Consider the following 19,574-nt stretch of genomic DNA (forward strand, 5'->3'; position numbering starts at 1 on the left):
CAAGGGGTTCGAGTCCTGCTGCTGTGACCATCGTAAGAATGCCTTCCAGGTGGTTTGGTATATCCTCTGCGTAGAAGTTCTTCTAGAGGCTAAAATGGTGTCCTGTACTGATTTTGAATATCCTTTGGCCTCGAGCCTGTGGCGCTCAACCTCCAGGCGGACAGCTGGAGCCACTGAGGGTCGGGATGGTAGGAGGGCCCCTGGCGAAGTAAGTCGGGGCGAACCGGGAGCCGCCACGGAGGGCAAGTGGAGAGTTCGAGGAGGTCTGAGAACCATGGCCTGCGGGGCCAGAAAGGCGCCACCAGGATCAGCTCTGCCTTTTCGAGAAGAAGTTTTTGAATGACCTTCCTTAGTATGGCCGTGGGAGGGAAGGCGTATAGGAGCTCCTTTGGCCATGGAGAGTTGAGGGCGTCCGTGGCTTCCGCCCGGGGATAGTGAAAACGTCCCATGAAGCGAGGGAGTTGATGGTTTGCTGGCGATGCGAATAGGTCCATCTGTGGTTGCCCCAGAATTCTGCAGATTTGTTGGAATACTTCCGGGTGGAGCGCCCACTCGCCTGGATCCAAGGTCTTCCGGCTGAGCCAATCTGCTAGCTGATTGTCCATGCCCTTGACGTGTTCTGCGCTTATGGATCGAATGTTTCCCTCTGCCCATTGGAACAGCAAATCGGCTTCCTTCATCAGGGATCGAGATCTGGTGCCCCCCTGACGGTTGACATGTGCTTTGACCGTCACATTGTCCGTCCTGAGGAGAACGTGTTGTCCTGCCAGGATGTGATGGAAGTGGAGTAAGGCTAGACGTGCCGCACGGAGTTCCAGCCAATTGATGGGATGCCTGGCTTCCGTCGCCAACCATGAGCCCTGAGATATCTGACCGAGGCAGTGGGCACCCCAGCCCGATAGGCTGGCATCGGTCGTGAGAATTACCCGGCGAGGTTCCATCAGAGGCTTCCCTGCAGATAGTGCTGTCGATAGCCACCAATGGAGAGACAGTTTCACCTTCTGTGAGACGGCAATCTGTTTGTGAGTAACGGCCATGATGGCCTCCTGGTGCGGGAGGAGAGCCCATTGGAGTGGCCGGGAGTGCCACCTGGCCCACGGGACACATTCGATGCAGGCCACCATCGACCCCAAGGCCTGGGCTAGAACCATGATGTCTTTGTGTCGCTTGCGGAGCAGGGGTTGGAGTTGCCGGGTAATCTTTTCCCTGCGTTCGTTGGGAAGGAAGATCTTTCCTTGAGCCGTGTCGAATAGCGCCCCCAGATGGACTAGACGACGGGACGGAATCAGGGAACTCTTCTCTTTGTTTATCACAAAACCATGATCCTGTAGAGCCTGCACTGTGGTGTGTATGTCCTTGACCGCTTGGTTGTAGGAGTGCGCTCTAACGAGCAAATCGTCCAGAAATGGGTGTATATGCACACCTTGTAGGCGAAGGTGGGAAATGAGTGATGCCATCAGTTTTGTGAACACCCTTGGCGCTGACGAGAGGCCGAAGGGTAGTGCACGGTATTGATAGTGTTTGGTGTTGTACGCAAAGCGGAGGTGACGACGATCTGACCTTCTGATAGGAACGTGGAGATATGCCTCCGAGAGGTCGATGGACGCCAGAAAGTCCCCTGGGCGGACAGCCTCCTTGATAGTACGGAGTGATTCCATCCGGAACCTCTTTTTTGCGACGTGGCGGTTGAAACCCTTGAGGTCGAGCACGGCTCTCCACGACCCGTCTTTCTTCGGCACCAGAAAAAGGATGGAGTATGTGCCTTGAAATTTTTCTGATGATGGAACCGGCTCTATTGCTTTGATTTGGAGGAGATGCTGCATTGCTTGAAGCATCCGCCGATGTTTGCTCGGATCGGCTGACCTGGGAGTAGGTATAAAACAGGACATTGGGGAAGAAGATAGGTCTATAGCGTAACCCTGTTCCACCACATCTAAAACCCATAAGTCTGAGGCTGTGGAAAACCATGTGGTGCAGAATTCCGCCAGCCTGCCTCCCACCGGGATGGCGTCATTGTTTGCGTTGAGAGTAAGGTGCATTGTATCCCTTGGGGGGGCACCTCTAGAATTGCCCCGATATCTGGAACGCCAGTGTGGTCGGTAAGAGCCTCTGAAGTTTTGTGGGCGGTACTCCCTGGATTGGTAGCTTTGAGTGGGAGGTTGTCTGTAGGGACGAAAGGAAGCCCGAGGGTTCCGAGAATAAGGCCTGTTCCCTCTCCGGGAATAAGGCATGGCTTTTTTCTTGTCATGTGTCTCGACTAAGACGGGATCCAGGGCCGGACCGAAAAGAGATGCCCCTGAGAAGGGGGCCGAGGTAAGGGCCAATTTGGATTTAGAGTCAGCGGTCCAAGGCTTAAGCCAAAGTATGCGGCGCGCAGCGGAGGCGGCCGCTAGGGCCCTGGATGAGTGTTGTAAACCGTCTAAGCTGGAGTCTGCAGTAATAGCAGCCGCTTTAGCCATTTTGTTTATTCCCTGGCGTAATTTAGGTAGTTCTGGTGGGACTAACTTCACCAGTTCTTTTGCCCACAAAACCGACGCCCTAGAAAAGATAGAGTTAGTCGTAGCCATTTTGATAGCCGAGGCTGAAGCGTCATGTACCTTTTTAAGTAGTGTGTCGCAGCGTCTGTCCTCTTGGGATCTGAGCTGTTCTTGGCCTTCAGCATGGACCAATGCTCCGGACACCAGCTGTGCGACCGGCGGATCTACCTTAGGTGTGGCAAGCATGCTAGTTATCTCTGCAGGTAAGACATAATGTTTTTTAGGTAGATTTCCGACAGGCTTGGTCGATGCTGGCCGTTGCCACTCTGAGCACATCACTTTCTGAAAAAGAGGTGGAAAAGGAACTACTGGGCTCGCTGGTTCCAGAGAAGGGAAAACTTGTAAGTCTAGCGTAGAGGTTGGCTGGGTCGTGGTCGCAGGATCCGTAATGTCATTAATGGTGCGCTTGGCTTTGGATAAAAGCACCTCGAAATCTGTTGATGAAAAGAGCCTGATAGAGTTAGAAATGGGCGGAGCAACCTCTTCCTCAGAGAGCTCTCCTTCTTCTCTGTCTGAGTCTATGGGCCTGTCGGGGTCCGTAGGTACCGGTGGTTCAGAGTTGCTCTCAGATGAGGGGGAAGATTGATAGGGTCTGGTTTGAGCAGTAATGGGAACCTGTGTATTAATTGGACCCTGAGCAATAATGGGGACTTGCGAAGTAATGGGGACCTGTGTGGTAACGGGAACCTGTGTATTGGGTAACGGAGAGAAGGAAGAAGGAGCGGGCTTTTTTGCCTTTTTGCTCTTCTGGGGAGATGGAGGAGAGGAGGATGAGGAAACTGAATCCCTACGTCTACGTCTGGATTTTCGTGGGAGTAGCCTGGGCAGAAACAGACCCCTTTCGGAGAGGGGAATGGCCCTGCGGCGTGGACTGGAATCAGGGGAAGAAGAGGAGAGTCTTCCCTTGCCGTGCCTATCAGCCCTCTCCCTATGTCTCGCCCTAGGTTCTCTTTGTACATTCAGAGGGATCTGAATTAGATTATCAGAGGTAGATGGGCCAGGGATGGCCTGGAGTGGGACTCCCTGATCAGCCTGTGCAGTCAGCCCTGCCCTATGAGCTATCGGAGCCGCAGGTGGCTCAAGGGCAAATTCCCTCTGCAAAAATTCTTTGAGCCACTGGGTGGCGCCAGGGGAGAAAGGAGGTCTACTCACTGTCTGCGAATCCCGAGTAGCTCCAATAGGCGGCTGGATCAACAGCGGAGAGGGAATGCGCGGGCAGGCCGGTTCCCCCTCAACCACTGGGCCCTCCAGGGGCGGAGGAATTGGTGCCGGGATAATGCCCACCGGGCCCCGGTCGACCACCTCCAGTGCGGGCCGTTTGGGCGCGCTAGACGATTTGGCGCCATTTTTGTGGGACTTTGCCTTCGATCGGCGGCAAACCGCTTGGAGGAGCAGCCGTTCACTGAGGCGTCTTCCCAGCTCCGTTTTCTTGCCCTTAGAGTCCTTCTTCTTCTTGCGTTTTTGAGGTGAAGAAGGCTCTACATTGTGCTTGGTTTTCTGCCTTGCCTTGGAAGGCTTGCTAGAACTGGCGGGAACGCCATTTTGTCCCGACGCCAGAGCGTCGGCTGGAGTAACGGGCGATATAGCCACGGTGTGAGATCGCTCCGTTGGGAGCGGGAAAGTGCAGTTCGCGGCGCCCAGGTTCTGCGGCGGCGGTGCTCCCTCAGAGAGGGATCCCTGGAGCAACTCTGCAGCATGTGCGAGCTCCATTAGGACGGCAACGAAAGGGGAATTTTTTTATTTATTTATTTTTTATTTATTTTTTTTTAAAAGGATCAATCAAACCGAATTGGAACGTAAAAAGAGAAATTTATGGCTTACAGTTTTGGAGTCGAATGCAGCCGATTCCCTTCCCACCCTTGCACAAATAGAAGGGCGTAGAGAGCAAGAATAAAGATCGTGTTAATTCGAAATCAGTGTTGGAAGTTCCAGAAATAGAGAGAAATATAGAGCTCTTCCTCAAACGTCCTGTCCCGAGCGAGACAGAACTGGAACTGGGACTAGGAGGCGGTACCGCCCACAATCAAGTCACATGGTCCAGTTCTGTCTCGGGCATGCACAGTGCACTACCCGTACTGAGGCTCTCCTACTCAGGGGAAAAATGAGTTTGACATCAACATTTCCCTAACGTTTTGCTATCTGCTTTGCAAGGAACTTGCATGCCAGTTTATGCTGGCTACAGATACAAGTCAAGTGCTAGATTGTATAGTTGCAAAAAAAGAAAATGGGGAGACTGCCAAATTTGTTTCCTTTTCACAGCAGCCTTCATGTCTCACATTTGTCAGAGGCTCATAAATTAAGCCTGCATTAAGCCTCCTGCAGGCCACCTGAAGACTATCCAGACTGTAGACCATTTGGATAGTATGGCTACCATTATTTATTTAGTTAGTTAGTTAGTAAGTTGAATTTTTATACCGCCCCTCCCAATCTGGCTCAGAGCAGTTTACAAACAAAACAAAAACAGTTAAAATTATGCCCAAGTTTATCTTCCCTCTGCACCCCATCTAAACCGTTCTGCTTGACATCCAGCTTGAAATAGAGTCCTGGAGAATTCAAAAGCTTGCTACTGTTCACTCTGTGATATTTTTCCTGGCTCTAATAAACGCCCTAAAAAAAAGACAATGACTACCCTTTGAAGAGAATCTCTTCACCCTCCCTCTATTTGGAGAAGAAGAATATAGGGAGGGAAGGAAGGAGATGGAACCTGGAAGGGTCCCTGTACAACAGGAGGGGGCCAAAAAGGCAATAAAGAAAAATGCATGCAAAGAAAAGTGCTGCTGTGTCCCAGCCGCAGTAGCTTTTGTGGCAAATTAGCAGCAGCTTTTTTGTAAACTTAAAAAAGAAATTCTTATACTAGCAGTAGTTGCGCACAGGGTGGATTTGATTTAAATCAAATTGATTTAAATCACTAGTCAGTAAGACTAGATTTAAATCAGGGTGGATAAAAATCAATGATTTTTTTAAAAAAATCAGATTTTTTTAAAATTTAAATCGGATTTTGTAAAATGCTTTTTGAGGAAAAAATCATTTTTTCCTCAAAAAGCATTTTATTTTTTAAAAATCTGATTTAAATTTTAAAAATCCAATTTTATTTTTTTTAAATCATTGATCTTTATCCACCCTGGTTGCACATATCTGAGAACAGAAAAATACTCACCAATCCTGCACCCTCCCTCCTGTCCAAGAACTGTCAAACAACTGTTTCTAGATTTTTTGATATTTGCTTTACAGTGTATCCATTACAGAATAAACATGCATTTCAATCTTTCTCGCTTGTCATAATGCTCTGTTGTTGTTGTTGTCGTCTACATAATTCAGATATTTGAACCATCTTTCTAAAAAATAAAGTTTTGTATGAACTGTGTAAATAGTTTTCAAGACACATCTGATTTCTGGGAAATCAGGCTGACTGAGGAACCCTTGATCTAGTCCGTTTTGTTTCTTTACATCTATAGTCAAGCCTTGCCTTTTCTGGGAAATGAATGAGGAATTAACAGCTTTATGCATACACCAGCTCCCTCTGGCGTCTGCACAAAGCTGTGGATTCATCATTCATGCCTGATTTCCCAGAAAAGGCAAGGCTTGACTATAGATGTAAAGAAACAAAGAGCACTCGACTAAGGATTCCATTATCTGGCAGTAGGGCTTCCTGTTTCCTTTTGAGGACTCCCTTTTACCGGCTGCCCACCCACAGAGATAAATGTGAGAGCTGATCATAAGAAACAGTTTAAAAATCCAGGACTTTCGTGTAGCTATGATTGGACAGCAACATGAATCCCTACCCTCACTATCCAAAGGCAGCAGCAATGCAACATATGGTCTTTCTATCTTTGATCTTTTTGCATGGAGAAAATGTGGGCGGTTTTTTTAGTGGCTTCTAAACAGTTATACATTTGCCATGTCAGTGCTAATACTGCACAGTCTTATTTTTCCCATATTGCAGGTTAGTTGGAGGAAGGGCTGCGTCAGAGAGACAAAGAGAAGTTGCTGTCACCTGTGGTAGTGAGCATGAATTATCCCCTTTGCTAAGCAAAGCCTGCCTTGGTTTGCATTGGTATGGGGGACTACATGTGAGATGCTGTAAGATATTCCCCCTAGAGGAAGGGGCCAGAGCTCGGTGCAACAGCATGTGCATGCAGAAGGTCCCAGGTTCATTCCCTGGCATCTCCAGGTAGGTCTGGAAGAGACTTCTGCCTGACACACTGGAGTGCTGCTGCCATGAGCTAAATGGACCAATGATTCGACTCAGCAAAAGGTCCGGGGGAAGGGTTTTAACCATTTGCCATTACCACAGTCCCAATCTGGACCAGCTGCTCTTGGGCAGATGAGAGTTTTCATTGGCAACAAGGACAATTTCTCACAAGTTGTTTGGCTTTCTTCATTATGGCTACAACTATTTGATAGATACACATTACAATTTACAGTATTTTTACCCTACTTCTCTCTTAAAGACACCCAAGGTGCAAACACATATCCACAAAGCAAGCAAGCGATCATAAACATTCTAAAACACATAAACCACTAAACCATTACCAGTATTAAAAATATATCACAATTTTAAAATCAGCCAACATGAAAAGCGTTCTTAAGAAATTAGTTTGTCACTGAAATGCCTACAGGACAGGGGCTTGCCCGGCATCAATAGCAAAGGTGTTCCAGAGAACTGGGGCTATCACTGACCAGGCCCTGCTCAAAGTGGATGTCCATCTAATAAAAAGAGCACCTGAATCAGAGCCTCTGATCACTACATGTACAGAGAAAGGTCAACATAAGAGAAAGCAGTCCTTCAGGTACTCAGGTCCCAAACCATGTAGGGCTTTAGAGGTAAGCACCAGCATCTTGAACTGGGCCTGGAAGCACCTGGCAGCCAGTGCAAATCGAGTAAGATTGGTGCAATATCCTTCCAGTAAGCTGTCCCATTTAGCAGCTGAGCAGTTTGTACCAGCTGAAGCTTCCTAATGCTTTCAATTAATCTAGAGGCACCCAGGCCCAGAGCATGGATGATTGTGGCCAATTTGCCTTCTTCGGGAACTGCCACAGCTGGTGCATGAGCCAAAGTTGATAACCTGTGTTCACTGTGTTCCCTGGGGCTTTTAGAGAAGCCCAAGATCAAAGAGTACCCCAGACTGCAAACCTCTTGGTACAGAGGGAGTGCAACCTGTTCAGGACAGGTTGATGCCAAGGCTGGCTAAACCCCTGACCAACAGTACCACTGTCTGATCTGCATTAAATGCAGCTTCTTCCTCCCCATCCAGTTTGACGTGTCTGTAGTGATGTACCAGGTGCTGCACAGAGAGAACTCAGAAGTGACATTACATCTGCTTACAAACTTAGAGGCAGCACACAAGTCTTTGTGGAAAGAGGAATCACTGTTGAGGGCTCAAAGAGTCAGGTGCCCAGGTATGTTTGATACATTAGCCTGTGGATCTCCCCACATCCAGGCAAACTTCCTTGAGTTTGGCCACATCAAGGGAAGACAAACCCAAGGAAGAAAAGAGCTCCTTGCCCCTGCATCTGGGCATCCCAGACAGGCTCTTATGTGGGTCCCCAGAAAATGGAACATTTTCAGCTAACAAACAGTTAACCAACAAATAGTTAACCAGGGGAGATTAGTCCCAATGATTAGCATCATCCCATATTTTAGTATATTCTGTATCCAGCGCCACGGGAAAGCACACAGGACAGGTAATCAGGGCTGGATCTAGGGCTTTTAGCATCCTAAGTTATTCATGAGTACTCCCCCTGAAATTAATGGGGGAAATAAACTATATATTACTACTATTTATATACCACTTTTCAACAAAGTTTCCAAAGCAGTTTACATAGAAAAAGAAATAAATAGGATAGTTCCCTGCACCCAAAGGGTTCACAATCTAAAAAAGAGATATAAAGTAAAGACCAACAACAGCCACTGGAGGGATGTTGCACGGGGGTTGGATAGGGCCAGTTGCAATGCTCGCCCCTCGCTAAACATAAGAGAATCACTACTTTGGAAGGTGACTCTTTGCTCAGTTAGAAGGGGTAAATCTGTCCCATTAATTTCAAAAATACTTATGAGTAACTTTTTATGGACAGCATTCAATTTTTGGTGTGTGTGTGATCTAAAATGGACAGTCCCACCACCAGTAGTGCCATTGTGAACCAAGAAAAGCCATTTTTGCACTGCCCTGTTTGTGCTGAGAACAGATGCTGTTGTTGGGCACTCGGTGTATGGCCTTCACCGCTCCCTTTCCAGTCAAAACAAAACTGGGCATGACAATGAGATCATCGGATTCTGGTTTGCCTGAAGTGGGAGTGGGGAAAGTGAGAGTGAAACTGTATAACAGAGGCCTGTACCAGTGTTCTGGGGCAGATGGAAAAGACCTGGAGAGGATACTTTTGTAGAGTGAAAACAACAGGGAAGGAACTGTCTTTTGTGCAAGCTGTATACCTAGAGAGAGAGGAACTATTTTGTATCTTTTCATTTGCTTTTAGTGACTTGACTAGCATGCCAGAGGTTGCCAGTTTGAATCCCCAATGGTATGGGAAACACCTATATCGGGCAGCAGCTATATAGGAAGATGCTGAAAGGCATCATCTAATACTGTTAGGAACATAGGAAGCTGCCATATACTGAGTCAGACCATTGGTCTATCTAGCTCGGTATTGTCCTCACAGACTGGCAGCGGCTTCTCCAAGGTTGCAGGCAGGAATCTCTCTCAGCCCTATCTTGGAGATGCTGCCAGGGAGGGAACTTGGAACCTTTTGCTCTTCCCAGAGCGGCTCCATCCCCTGAGGGGAATATCTTACTGTGCTCACACTTCTAGTCTCCCTTTCATATGCAACCAGGGCAGACCCTGCTTAGCTAAGGGGACAAGTCATGCTTGCTACCACAAGACCAGCTCTCCTCTCCTATGTGAGGGAGATGGCAATGGTAAACCCCTCCTGTATTCTACCAAAGACAACCACAGGGCTCTGTGGTCGCCAGGAGTCAACACCAACTTGATGGCACACTTTACCTTTACCATTTTTTGGAGTTTGAACCTCTACTGAAATGTGTGCCTTCACTTGATGTCAATGATTGAGTATTGGAGCTGCTTTTTCTTTTTGCAATAAAAAAAGATATCAGGGGTGGAGAGAAGAGTCCCTCTTCTTCATTTTTTACTTGTCTGGACTATCCTTGGCCTAGCCCAGGACCAGAGGCATTCACTTTGTTGAGTGAAAGGCCCGACTGGGATAAAATACAGTATACATTGTCATCAGGCACATGCCTCTCCCCCCAGAGGTGTCATATATTTTATTTTATTTTATTTATTTTATTATCCTGATCTTCAAGATGCAGCTAGCACAGAACACAGGAGGAGGGAGAGCACTGGAGAAGAGTTTCCCCCTCCTCTTTCCTCTTCTGTAGTACACACATTGCTGCAAGCTGGTGATCCTCTGATAGGGAACAAGTAGTGCAGCTGCAGTGTGGGAATAAAAGAGGGCTCCGAGTACCCTCTGGGAGACCTTCAAGTACCCCTAAGAGTATTAGTACCCCCGATCTAGGACACCTATCTTGCTTTCAGATGTAATATATTGTTTAGAGAGTGTGTGTAAAACAAACATTACTTTTAATTATGTGTGCGTGCCTATTTTGTTCCTGCAGAGGATTGCAGAACATGCCTTCATATAGGGCCCCAGAAGACCCAAACCTGCCACTGCTCTCATTATTGAGAAATCCAAAATGGGCGTCACAGGTATAAACCAGCAAGGAAAGGTAGGGGCACAAACAGACCACTAACACTGTGACCAGAAACTTAGATGAAAACTTGATGCATTTATCCAATATATGCATTTGATAAATAGTTTATCAAATTAAGGCTTGACTTATCTCGCTTTGCATGTAATGCGTCTATCTCATATATCAGTTTCACCTTTTAATTTGCATTACTGAAATTAATGGACTTTTGCACGATATTCTAATTTTTCAAGTTTCACCTGTATATCTGAGGGCTCAAAGATATGCATGACTGACACAAATCTACTTGTGGGAGGAGGGGAGTATTCCTTTACACAGGCAAATGTGCAACCCAGGGAAATCCCCTACTAACTGAGTAGAGGCACCTTTTAAAAGTGGTGATTCTCTTTATTTAGCAGGGGGAGAGCAACTGGCCCTATCCATCCCCAGCACAGCATCCCTCCAATGGCTGTTGCTGGTGTCTCTCTTATGTTTCTTTTTAAGATTGTGAGCCCTTTGGGGACAGGGAGCCTATTTATTTATTTATTTCTACGTAAAACTTTTGAGAACTTTTTCCGAAAAGTGGGATATAAGTATTCATCATTTTTGTAAGAAGAATTTGCCTCTCCCCTGCATCTGGCACCCCAATTCCAGGCTGGGTTTTGTGGTGGTGGTGGTGGATGTCCTCCAGGTTATATAGCACTTTCTGCTGATAACAGAAGTTTGCTCTGCTGTTGCTAAGAATAATTATATACTGCTTTTCCACAAAAGTGCTCCAAGGGGTTCACATAGCAAAATAATAAATCTATTCTATATTTTGAAGAGTTTGTTGTGGCATTGTTTGTGCGAGATAAAGTCATACTACAGAATGACCTACAAACACCCATTTTTGCAAACATAATCCTGTCACTGAAATTAGCTGAAGGTCCTACTTTTTCAACTGGAACATGCTTGGGGAAAATTTAAATAATTTGGAATTCAGAATATCATACTTTCCTTTTACCTTCAGATACCAAAGTTTGCATGAACAAACCTCCCACCAAAATTAGTTGAATGCACTACTTTTTACAGCAGAATATGCTGGGGTAAGGTTTACATTTTTAAAAGAAGAAATTCTGAATAGAATCAAGAAACTTTTGAATAAAATAATATATTAAATGTTACTGTTCTCAATAGATGTTTAACGCTCAATAATCAGATCAACAATTCAAAGACATGTCCAAGAGAAGCAGAAGATCTTTCTCAGATTCAAATTTACTATGATTCAAACTTACAACAAATATACAGCACATATAAAGCCAGTGTGGTGTAGCAATTAGACTGTTGGACTAGGACTAGGGAGACCCAGGTTCAAATCCCCATTCAGCCACGAAACTCACTGGGTGACTCCTCACTGGGTGATTTTGGGCCAGTCACTTCTTTCTCAACCTAACCTATCTTACAGGGTTATTGTGGGGATAAACATAACCATATATAGGCTCCTTGAAGAAAGAGTGGGATATAAATGTAAATATAAATATGTACACACATACATATATACGCGCACACACAGTAATTATTCAAGGACATGAATGATGCTTGCAGTTGAAATCCTACAAATTACAAACTGTTTTTACTTCCCTTTGCAAGTACATCAATTTTTAAAAGTATATTACATATATTGAATTTCTTGAACTTTCCTAAAAGTGTAATCTGTGACTTTGGCCAGTCAACGATGGGCATCATTTACTAGCCTATTATATATGTTGGAGAGTTGGTGCGAAATTAAGTTGTGCTTTCTGATTACCTACAGATACCAAGTTTTGCAGATACAATCCTGCCACTTGCATTAGCTGAATGCACTACTTTTCATACTGGAACACGCTGGGTGAAAGGCTGAATTTTTTAAAAAGTAATTTAATTTAATCTAATTTATTAAATTATTTTTAAATTTAATTTTCGATTAAAGCACAACCAAGGAGTTCTAAGGAGCTATTGACCATCTTTGCCAGCAGCCTCTTTCTCGTACTTTTAATTGGGAAAAATTCATAACTATTATGATTAGAATTCATTAAAAAATGCTAAAATTAAGATTGAGTCACTGTTCAACTGTCATTTTAATGCAAAGTTTTTACTGTTCCAAATCACAAAAATAATTCAAACTAGTTATGAAAAGAGTAATGGAAGCTTCACTTGATAGCACTTAGCTATACCAGCATTCATATTTGTTCTCAATTCCTAGGAAAAATGGAATACCTGGTTGAGGGGCATCACCTGCTAGTAAGAAATAAGGCAGTTCCCTGTACCAAAAGGGCCCACAATCTAAAAAGAAATATAACGTAGAGACACCAGTAGCAACCACGGGACACAAGCAGACAGAAAATGCAATTGAGTAGGAAAACATTATGATAATTGGCAAGATAAATTCCTGACATAATCAATACTCAGCTCAGAAAACCGACATAATGTGATGGAGACTCCTGTAATCTACTTTTATCACTGCTCTTAATACTGGTGACTATTAAAGGGAATTTCTTCTCTCTCTCTCTCTCTCTGGCTAAAAACTGTGAGCCATCTCTGTGTACAGAAGAAAGCTGTGGTTCCTGTTCTAGAGAGCTTGCAAAACAAAAACGTATAAGGTAAGAAACAGGAATTTTCAAAAAGTACAAAGTGACTCCTGTTTGGATGGAGCACCCCAAATCTGCCTCCTCTTACTGCCGCCGGAAAAGTATAGCATAGAAAAGGCTTGTTTCCCCTGCCACAGCATTCAGCAACTGGGCATTCAGCAATTCAGATTCTGCTCTCCCTTCCCAAGCCCAGCGCACGGGTAGTTTAGCCCCAGAGATACTCACCTTTGCAGGGTATCAGCAGAAGGTGAATTGTCCCCAGGAGCAACAGGAGCTCCCGAGGAACAGTCACCATCCCGTGCTCTACAATTTGAGCTGTGGCGATGCTGTATTCTCAAAGTGTCATCGTCGCCATAACTCACAGATCAGAAAAACTGTGAGCACAGCACACATGCTCCGGGAAATCCGGACTAAAGGGAAATCCAAACTAATTGGCTGAGGGGGAAATATTCGACCAATAGGAATATGCTTCTCCCTTTGCAGCAGAGGTTGCTGGGCAAACTGTTCGTCAGCATGCTGTGAATGCTAAAAGGGAAGTAGACTTCATGTCTCCCTCCGCCTGCCAAGGGAGAAGAAAAAGAAACCAGACGGGGCCTGGAACAGGGGGGAAGTACTAAGAGGGATCCAGTGAGGTAGCAAGCTCTAAAGGGGTCCATGTTCAAGAACTGAAGATGGGCTCCCTCCGCCAAATTTTTAAGAACAAAACCTTCCCCCGTAACCCCTCTTGCTATGGGGTATCCAGGCAGCAGCACTAACAGATGCAGAATTCAGCACTCTTGGGTGTTGCGAGGCCTCTGTTTGGGAGGCCTCTGCTGCAAAGAGCAGTAAGAACATGGTGAAAACCTAATACAGTACAATTTTATTTTTTATACAGGATAAAAGTTCTCAAACTGTGTTCACATATTATATTGAATGCAGGTACAGGAGTGCAATTCCCATCTGAGCCATGTAATTGTGGGGATTATTAACTTTTTTAAATGAACACAGGTACATGAACATATGAAGAAGAACAAACTCTCAGAGAGAAATCCCATTTGAGCTTCTCTTACCTTTTGAATTTAGGGGGATGAGCATTCTGCTAAGTATTCAGAAGAGAACCAGAATGCAACCCTGGAGCGAGTGATGTGTGTGTTTAGTGATTAACCTGGCCCTGTTTTGACTCAAGAAAGTAGAGGTGTGCACGGAACTGCGGAGCTGCAGTCCGGCACTGGGGTGGGAGGTTCTAACAAAGTACGGGGGGGGACTTTACTTACCCCCCAAAGAACGTCACCGTATTCTTTTGATTAAGCGTCACCGTATTCTTTTGATTAAGTTTTAAAGTGTAAACTTTAGCGAGCGGGCGGCGGGAGAACTCCCTGCCGTCCGCTCGCTTCCCCGGCTGCACTGCAAATGGCTTCTAGGAAGCCTTTTGCGCAGGCGCACAAAAGGCTTCCTAGAAGCCATTTGCAGTGCAGCCGGGGAAGGGGACGGGGTCGGCAGGGGAGTTCTCCTGCCGACCCCTTGAAATGGGAAGGGAAGGGGCGGCAGGGGTCTTGAGGCTGCACAGGGGGCGGCCGCCAGCCGATCGGGGACATTGAAGAGCCGGGAGGCAGGGACTGGAAGATACCCTGCCGCCCGAAGGAGAATTTAAAGGAGAAGAGCAGCGCCAGAGGGGGAATGAAGCGGGCGGCAGGGAGGTATGCCGCCCGCTTACTCAAAAGAATTCGGTGACGTTCTTTGGGGGGTAAGTAAAGCCCCCCCGTACTTTGTTAGAACCTCCCACCCGAACCAAAACCACGCGTGTTCAGACCGGTCTGGAGGCCTTTAGAATGGCCTCCGAACCGGTCCGTGCACATGCCTACAAGAAAGGAAAGACATAGTCCTTCACACAGAGCATATTTTGTTGGACTATAGTGGGATTTATTGCCAGCAGTAAAGCTGATGTATAGTGAAATAGTAACAGAATTGCACAGCTTGAAGTTCTCTGCAAGAGAAGTTGCTTTGTCTGTCGGTGCAAAGCAGTGGTTTTCCATCCCCCATAGGTTACAGCGACCAACTGTGATATGTAGAAAAGCTGATATGACTAGGAAGAAGCTGGCTGTCTGCCTGGGTACATGTTTGTGGTTTGTGCCTGGCCTTGGTTAAGCACTCTGGCAACAACATGCTGTTTTCTTGTGTGGATGACTTTTGAATTTTCTTGTATAAAGGTATGGCTGTTTGAAATAATTCGTTGTCCTGCACATTGGCATTAGCCAAGGCAATACCTCTGTACTTAAGGCAGAATAAAATCTTTGATCTTAAAGTCCTCTCGCCTGGGCTGATATTAATGGGCTCCATCCGCCCAGGAACAAACCTCAAGTCTCAGTCAAGTCTACCATAGTACATCAAAGCTGGAGGAGCATCCCACCCGGCCGACTCTTCTATTGTCTGATTAAGAAGATAAACAAAACCAGCCTCCAATAACTGCTATTGGAAACATGGATTGAAAGTTTGGGAAGGAAAAACCTAAAGTGCAGTTCTTCAGGGGCATCTCTGCCACTGGGGTGCAAGAGGGACAAAGGAAGTTGCATTATTCCCTCCTCCAGTTGATAAAGTGTGTGTAAGTGTGTGTGTGTGTAGTAGGGCCAGTTCTAGAAATACTGGGGTAAGAAAAATGTGGAGTAGATTACCTTTGGCCAAAGTGTTAGAGACGTCATAGAATACTGACTATTTCTGATGTGGTTGATACAACACATTTCACATGCAAAATGTTGGTACATAATAAACACCCTACAAAATACAAATAATCTAAAGGGCACTAATTTATCCTCTGACCGCTGAACAAGTAACTGGTCACCTATCCATTCCTGGAGTTTTTAGAGATATGCAGGGAGAGAGAGAGAGAGAGAGAGAGAGAGAGAGAATGTGTGCACGCACTGTGAATGTGATACATAATCTTGTCATTGTTATAACATAAAGTTTTTTAAATTTATTTGACACATTCTGTACTGACCATATACAAATCTCTGCACAGGTTACAATGGAAACTTGTATGTGGAATTGATTTTGTACAATTGAATTATTTTTATTTTATTTTAAGGTATTATCCTTTTTTCTTTTTTGAAGAGTACTAACACACCAAGGAATATTATAAATTTTGATGATAGGTTGTCTATGAATCTGTGGTGGTTTGGGGGTGTGAGTGTCATTTTTCAAGCTATCTGAAGAAAAACACGTGTTCTTCCTACATGTCTCCTGTGGAGTGTGTTGGTGATTCAATACATTTGATATAATAGAGATATTTGTTTTGCAAGCCTTTAAACACCCTGATGATATTGTCTTATGATTGGGGGGGGGGCGGTTCTCCTTTTAATATCTATAGCTATATATATGAGAACTGGAATACATACCATTTTAAAAGTTTGATTTGTGTTACTTTTTTCTTTAAAACCCATTGAAATAATAAGAAAAAAACAGTGAATTACACAGACTTTTAAAGAATAATTTATGTTTTGATCTTTGTGTTAGAAAATTTCTTGCTGATTTTAAAATAGCTAACTAATTTATTTTATTTATTTATTTAACATTTTTATACCGCCCAAATTTATAAGTTTTATTTATAAGTTTTATTTCTCCCCCTCCCCATAAAATAGATTACACTATTCATTACAAACCCCTCATATTTTGTTTAATATGAAACGAATACCTTCAGATTGATACATTTATGCAGAAGTAAATAATTTTTTTACTGTTTTTTTAACTTTTGTAAACCGCTTTGGGATTGTTTTAAATGAAAGGCGGTATATAAATTTAACAATAAATAAATAAATAAATGCTTTCAACAGACTTAGTTCCAAGTACAGGTTATCTTTTGGAGGTTCAATGAGTCGCATACTGTTTGTCTACTCTCTGCCAAAGGGTGTTGTACTTCCCTCATGATTTTTACAACATAAACCTGCTCATGAGAAAGCAAGAATGGTTAAAGTTAAGAAGTTGTTCTAGTAAGAAAAAGTCTGACTACTTTCCTTTCACTATCCCTACAACTGGACTAAATTTGGTCCAAATCAGTTAGGCTGTTCACGTTAGCCCACTAGCACCTCAAATGTCCATGCATCTGCCATCTCGAACTAGGGTGGATGACATCATTTGAGGTGTCCCTACGTGTCCCTACAACTGTGCCAAATTCAGCTTTGGGTCGAGCAACGCCCAATCTACCTCCCCTAATCGCATGCCAAACAAATGTATTGCACAAAAGAGTCCCTGCTTCATCGCCGCACGACCCAGCCCGGAGATTCGGTCAGTTGCTCAAGAACTGAGCTCTAAAATCTGAGCTGCGTGGCGGTGCTGGACTCACCACTCGCCACAACCCACAGATCAGGAGGGGAAAAACAGGGGGCAGTTAAATCTTCGAAGTACTCACCAAAGCACGACTCCAGCAGAAGGACAATTGCTCCTAAGCTCAAGAGGTGCCACTGAAGCGAAGCCATTTCGAACCAAACTTCAGTCTCTTTTGCTGGCTGCCCAGCCCCAGGAATGGAACTTTAGCGACAACAATCCTAGAGATTGGCCGAGGTGGAAATATCCGACCAATAGGAAAATGACACTCCGATGCCGGCAGCGGTTGCTGGGCAAACCTCTTGTCGGCTCCCTGAGAGCTTTGGAAAAAGAAAGAAGAAGTGGCTCCGCCCATAGTCCTGGTTGGACTCTCCCCTTCGGATGACTGGCTTGCTTACCCTCCCGGAATTTGTCTGTGTCCAAAAAGTGCTAGAGTACAGTGGGGCAGACAGGGGGTGGGGGGGTAGCGCCCCGCATCTCCAGACCCCGTCCATCGCCACTCGCGTGCTGCTGACCATAGTGGCTTTTTCTAAGCCAAAAAACCTGTAAGTCTGACTTTTTAAAGCCAGCTTGGCAGCTAGAAATTTCATCTGGCTTTTTGGCTTTTTCTTGGCTTTCCCCCGCCCCTTTTGGCTTCAGGAAATTGCGCTGGAGTGGCTTTTGCTGGCTTTTTGGCTTTATTCTGGCTTTTCCCCACCACCCGCACACCCCACCATGAATGCATTTGCCGCCGGCGCCCGCCCGCTTCAGGAGGATTGCACTGTTTGACTGACATATGAGGCCACCAGCCCAGTGCACGGTCGGCCAGGCCACTTAAAAAGAGCCCCGCCCACCAGCCGGGGGCCTATATATACTCTGCTCTGCTGCGCGCTCCCCAGAAGAGAATATGATTGCGGGACTGGGGAGAACGAAGAGAGAAGGCAGAGTTGGTTTTTTCGGTGACGCCAACCGTCTGGCTTCCTTTAGCTTGGGTTTTGGCTTAATTATGAAATATTAATCTGGCTATCCCCAGGCAGGAGCCAAGAGCAAGCTGTTGGTGCAGCTGTTGCTGTTACCAACCGCCGTTAAGGAGCAGCAGTCTGGCGCGCGTGGCCGGCGGGGGCGGGCTGGGCACGACCCTCCCTGCCGGAGCAGGCTGCTGCTGACTGTGTGGGCATGTTTGCTCTGCACCCGCAGGAAGGTTTTGCTTGCTGTCTGTGTGCGTGGGACCCTGGCGCTTGCCAGATTGATATTTAAATTAAAACCAAGCAGTACTAGCCAAAACGCCAGGAAAAAATCCAAACCAATATTTATTTATTTTTATTTACATTTTTACATCCTGCTCTTCCTCTAAGGAGGAGGAACTCGGATCAATTTACGACTCATTGCCACACCCGTAACTATCCCTGTTGTAAACCAAAGGTTCCCCCACGGGGGTGGGTGGGCTGTACTTGGAACGAAAGCATGGATCGTAGAGAAAGAATTCTTACCCTTCTCAGTCACACACACCCCTTTACTGGCTGACTGGACCAGAAGGGGGACGACGGTCACGCTCCCCAGTGACTCCTACTGGCTGGAACCGGGATGACGCCGACAGTCACCACACGGAGGAAGCCGCCAAGCCGGCTTAAACCTTCTCGGGGGTGCACATTTTTTTGGAGGGTTTCATGAGTGAGGCGGTGGTGGCTGAATGGCATGGCCAGGTGGTGGGGAGGGAGGGCGGGCGGGGGGCACAGAGAGAGACCTCGGAATCGGGTTGCCCCGTTGCAGTCGGGCTTTCGCGGGGTGGGGAGGCTGCCAGAGACTTGGGTTCGGTTGCTCCTGCCCCTCTGCCTGGATGGTGGCTGGCCGCAAATACAAAGCAGGAGCGGCGGGGGGGTGGGGGGAGGATGCCAGAGGGACCTTGGGCTGTCCCGGGAGCTGGAGAAGTCTCGGAACGGCCTACAGCCCTGGGACTCTGACGGTGTCCAGAAGTGCAGTATATAAATAGAGAAACAAAGTTTTAAATGACCTTGCATCCCAAAATGACCCTGTGAGCTTCCAGGACCTTATAGAATATTTAGGTTGCAGAATAACGCAGCGTCTGGTGTCACTCCTATGTTTGTATCGGCCTTTGGGGAGGGACACATTGCTGCTCCCCAGTCACAGTTTCATTAGAAATCCTGGATTTCTCCATTGTATTCTGCAGGGAGCTCTCACTTATGTCCTGGTGGAGTAAATGGCTTAAAAGAGGGGTTCTCAAACTTTGGCTTCCGCCATTGTGGTTGGGGATTATGGGAGTTTGAGAAGCCCTGGCTTAAAGGACCCAGAAGTCACAGGTCTGTGTCTGTAGTGTCAATTAAGCCAGGCTTGAATAGGAACGCTCCACATATGCAACCAGATATACAGGCTTTGTTGCAGTTTTTGTAAAGCTAATCAACTGGATGAATTTCCGACTTGTAAAATTAATCAACTGGTTGA

At 45.9% G+C, this 19,574-nt stretch overlaps 1 protein-coding gene across 2 annotated transcripts in view; it reads right to left on the reverse strand.

Moving 5' to 3' along the window:
- Positions 1–17,377, reverse strand: part of LOC128347538 (class I histocompatibility antigen, F10 alpha chain-like) — a 41,939-nt gene extending 24,562 nt beyond the window's left edge. The window contains exon 1 of one of the 2 annotated variants that reach the window (XM_053302459.1): positions 17,221–17,377. In XM_053302459.1, the coding sequence (XP_053158434.1) occupies positions 17,221–17,287 (67 nt within the window). In that variant the 5' untranslated portion in view covers positions 17,288–17,377. Of the gene's footprint in view, positions 1–13,067; positions 13,229–17,220 lie in introns of those variants that run through there. The other variant, XM_053302458.1, reaches the window with a different exon arrangement.
- Positions 17,378–19,574: the final 2,197 nt, after the last annotated feature.

Source organism: Hemicordylus capensis, chromosome 2, assembly GCF_027244095.1.
Source record: "Hemicordylus capensis ecotype Gifberg chromosome 2, rHemCap1.1.pri, whole genome shotgun sequence".
NCBI classification, from domain to species: domain Eukaryota; kingdom Metazoa; phylum Chordata; class Lepidosauria; order Squamata; family Cordylidae; genus Hemicordylus; species Hemicordylus capensis.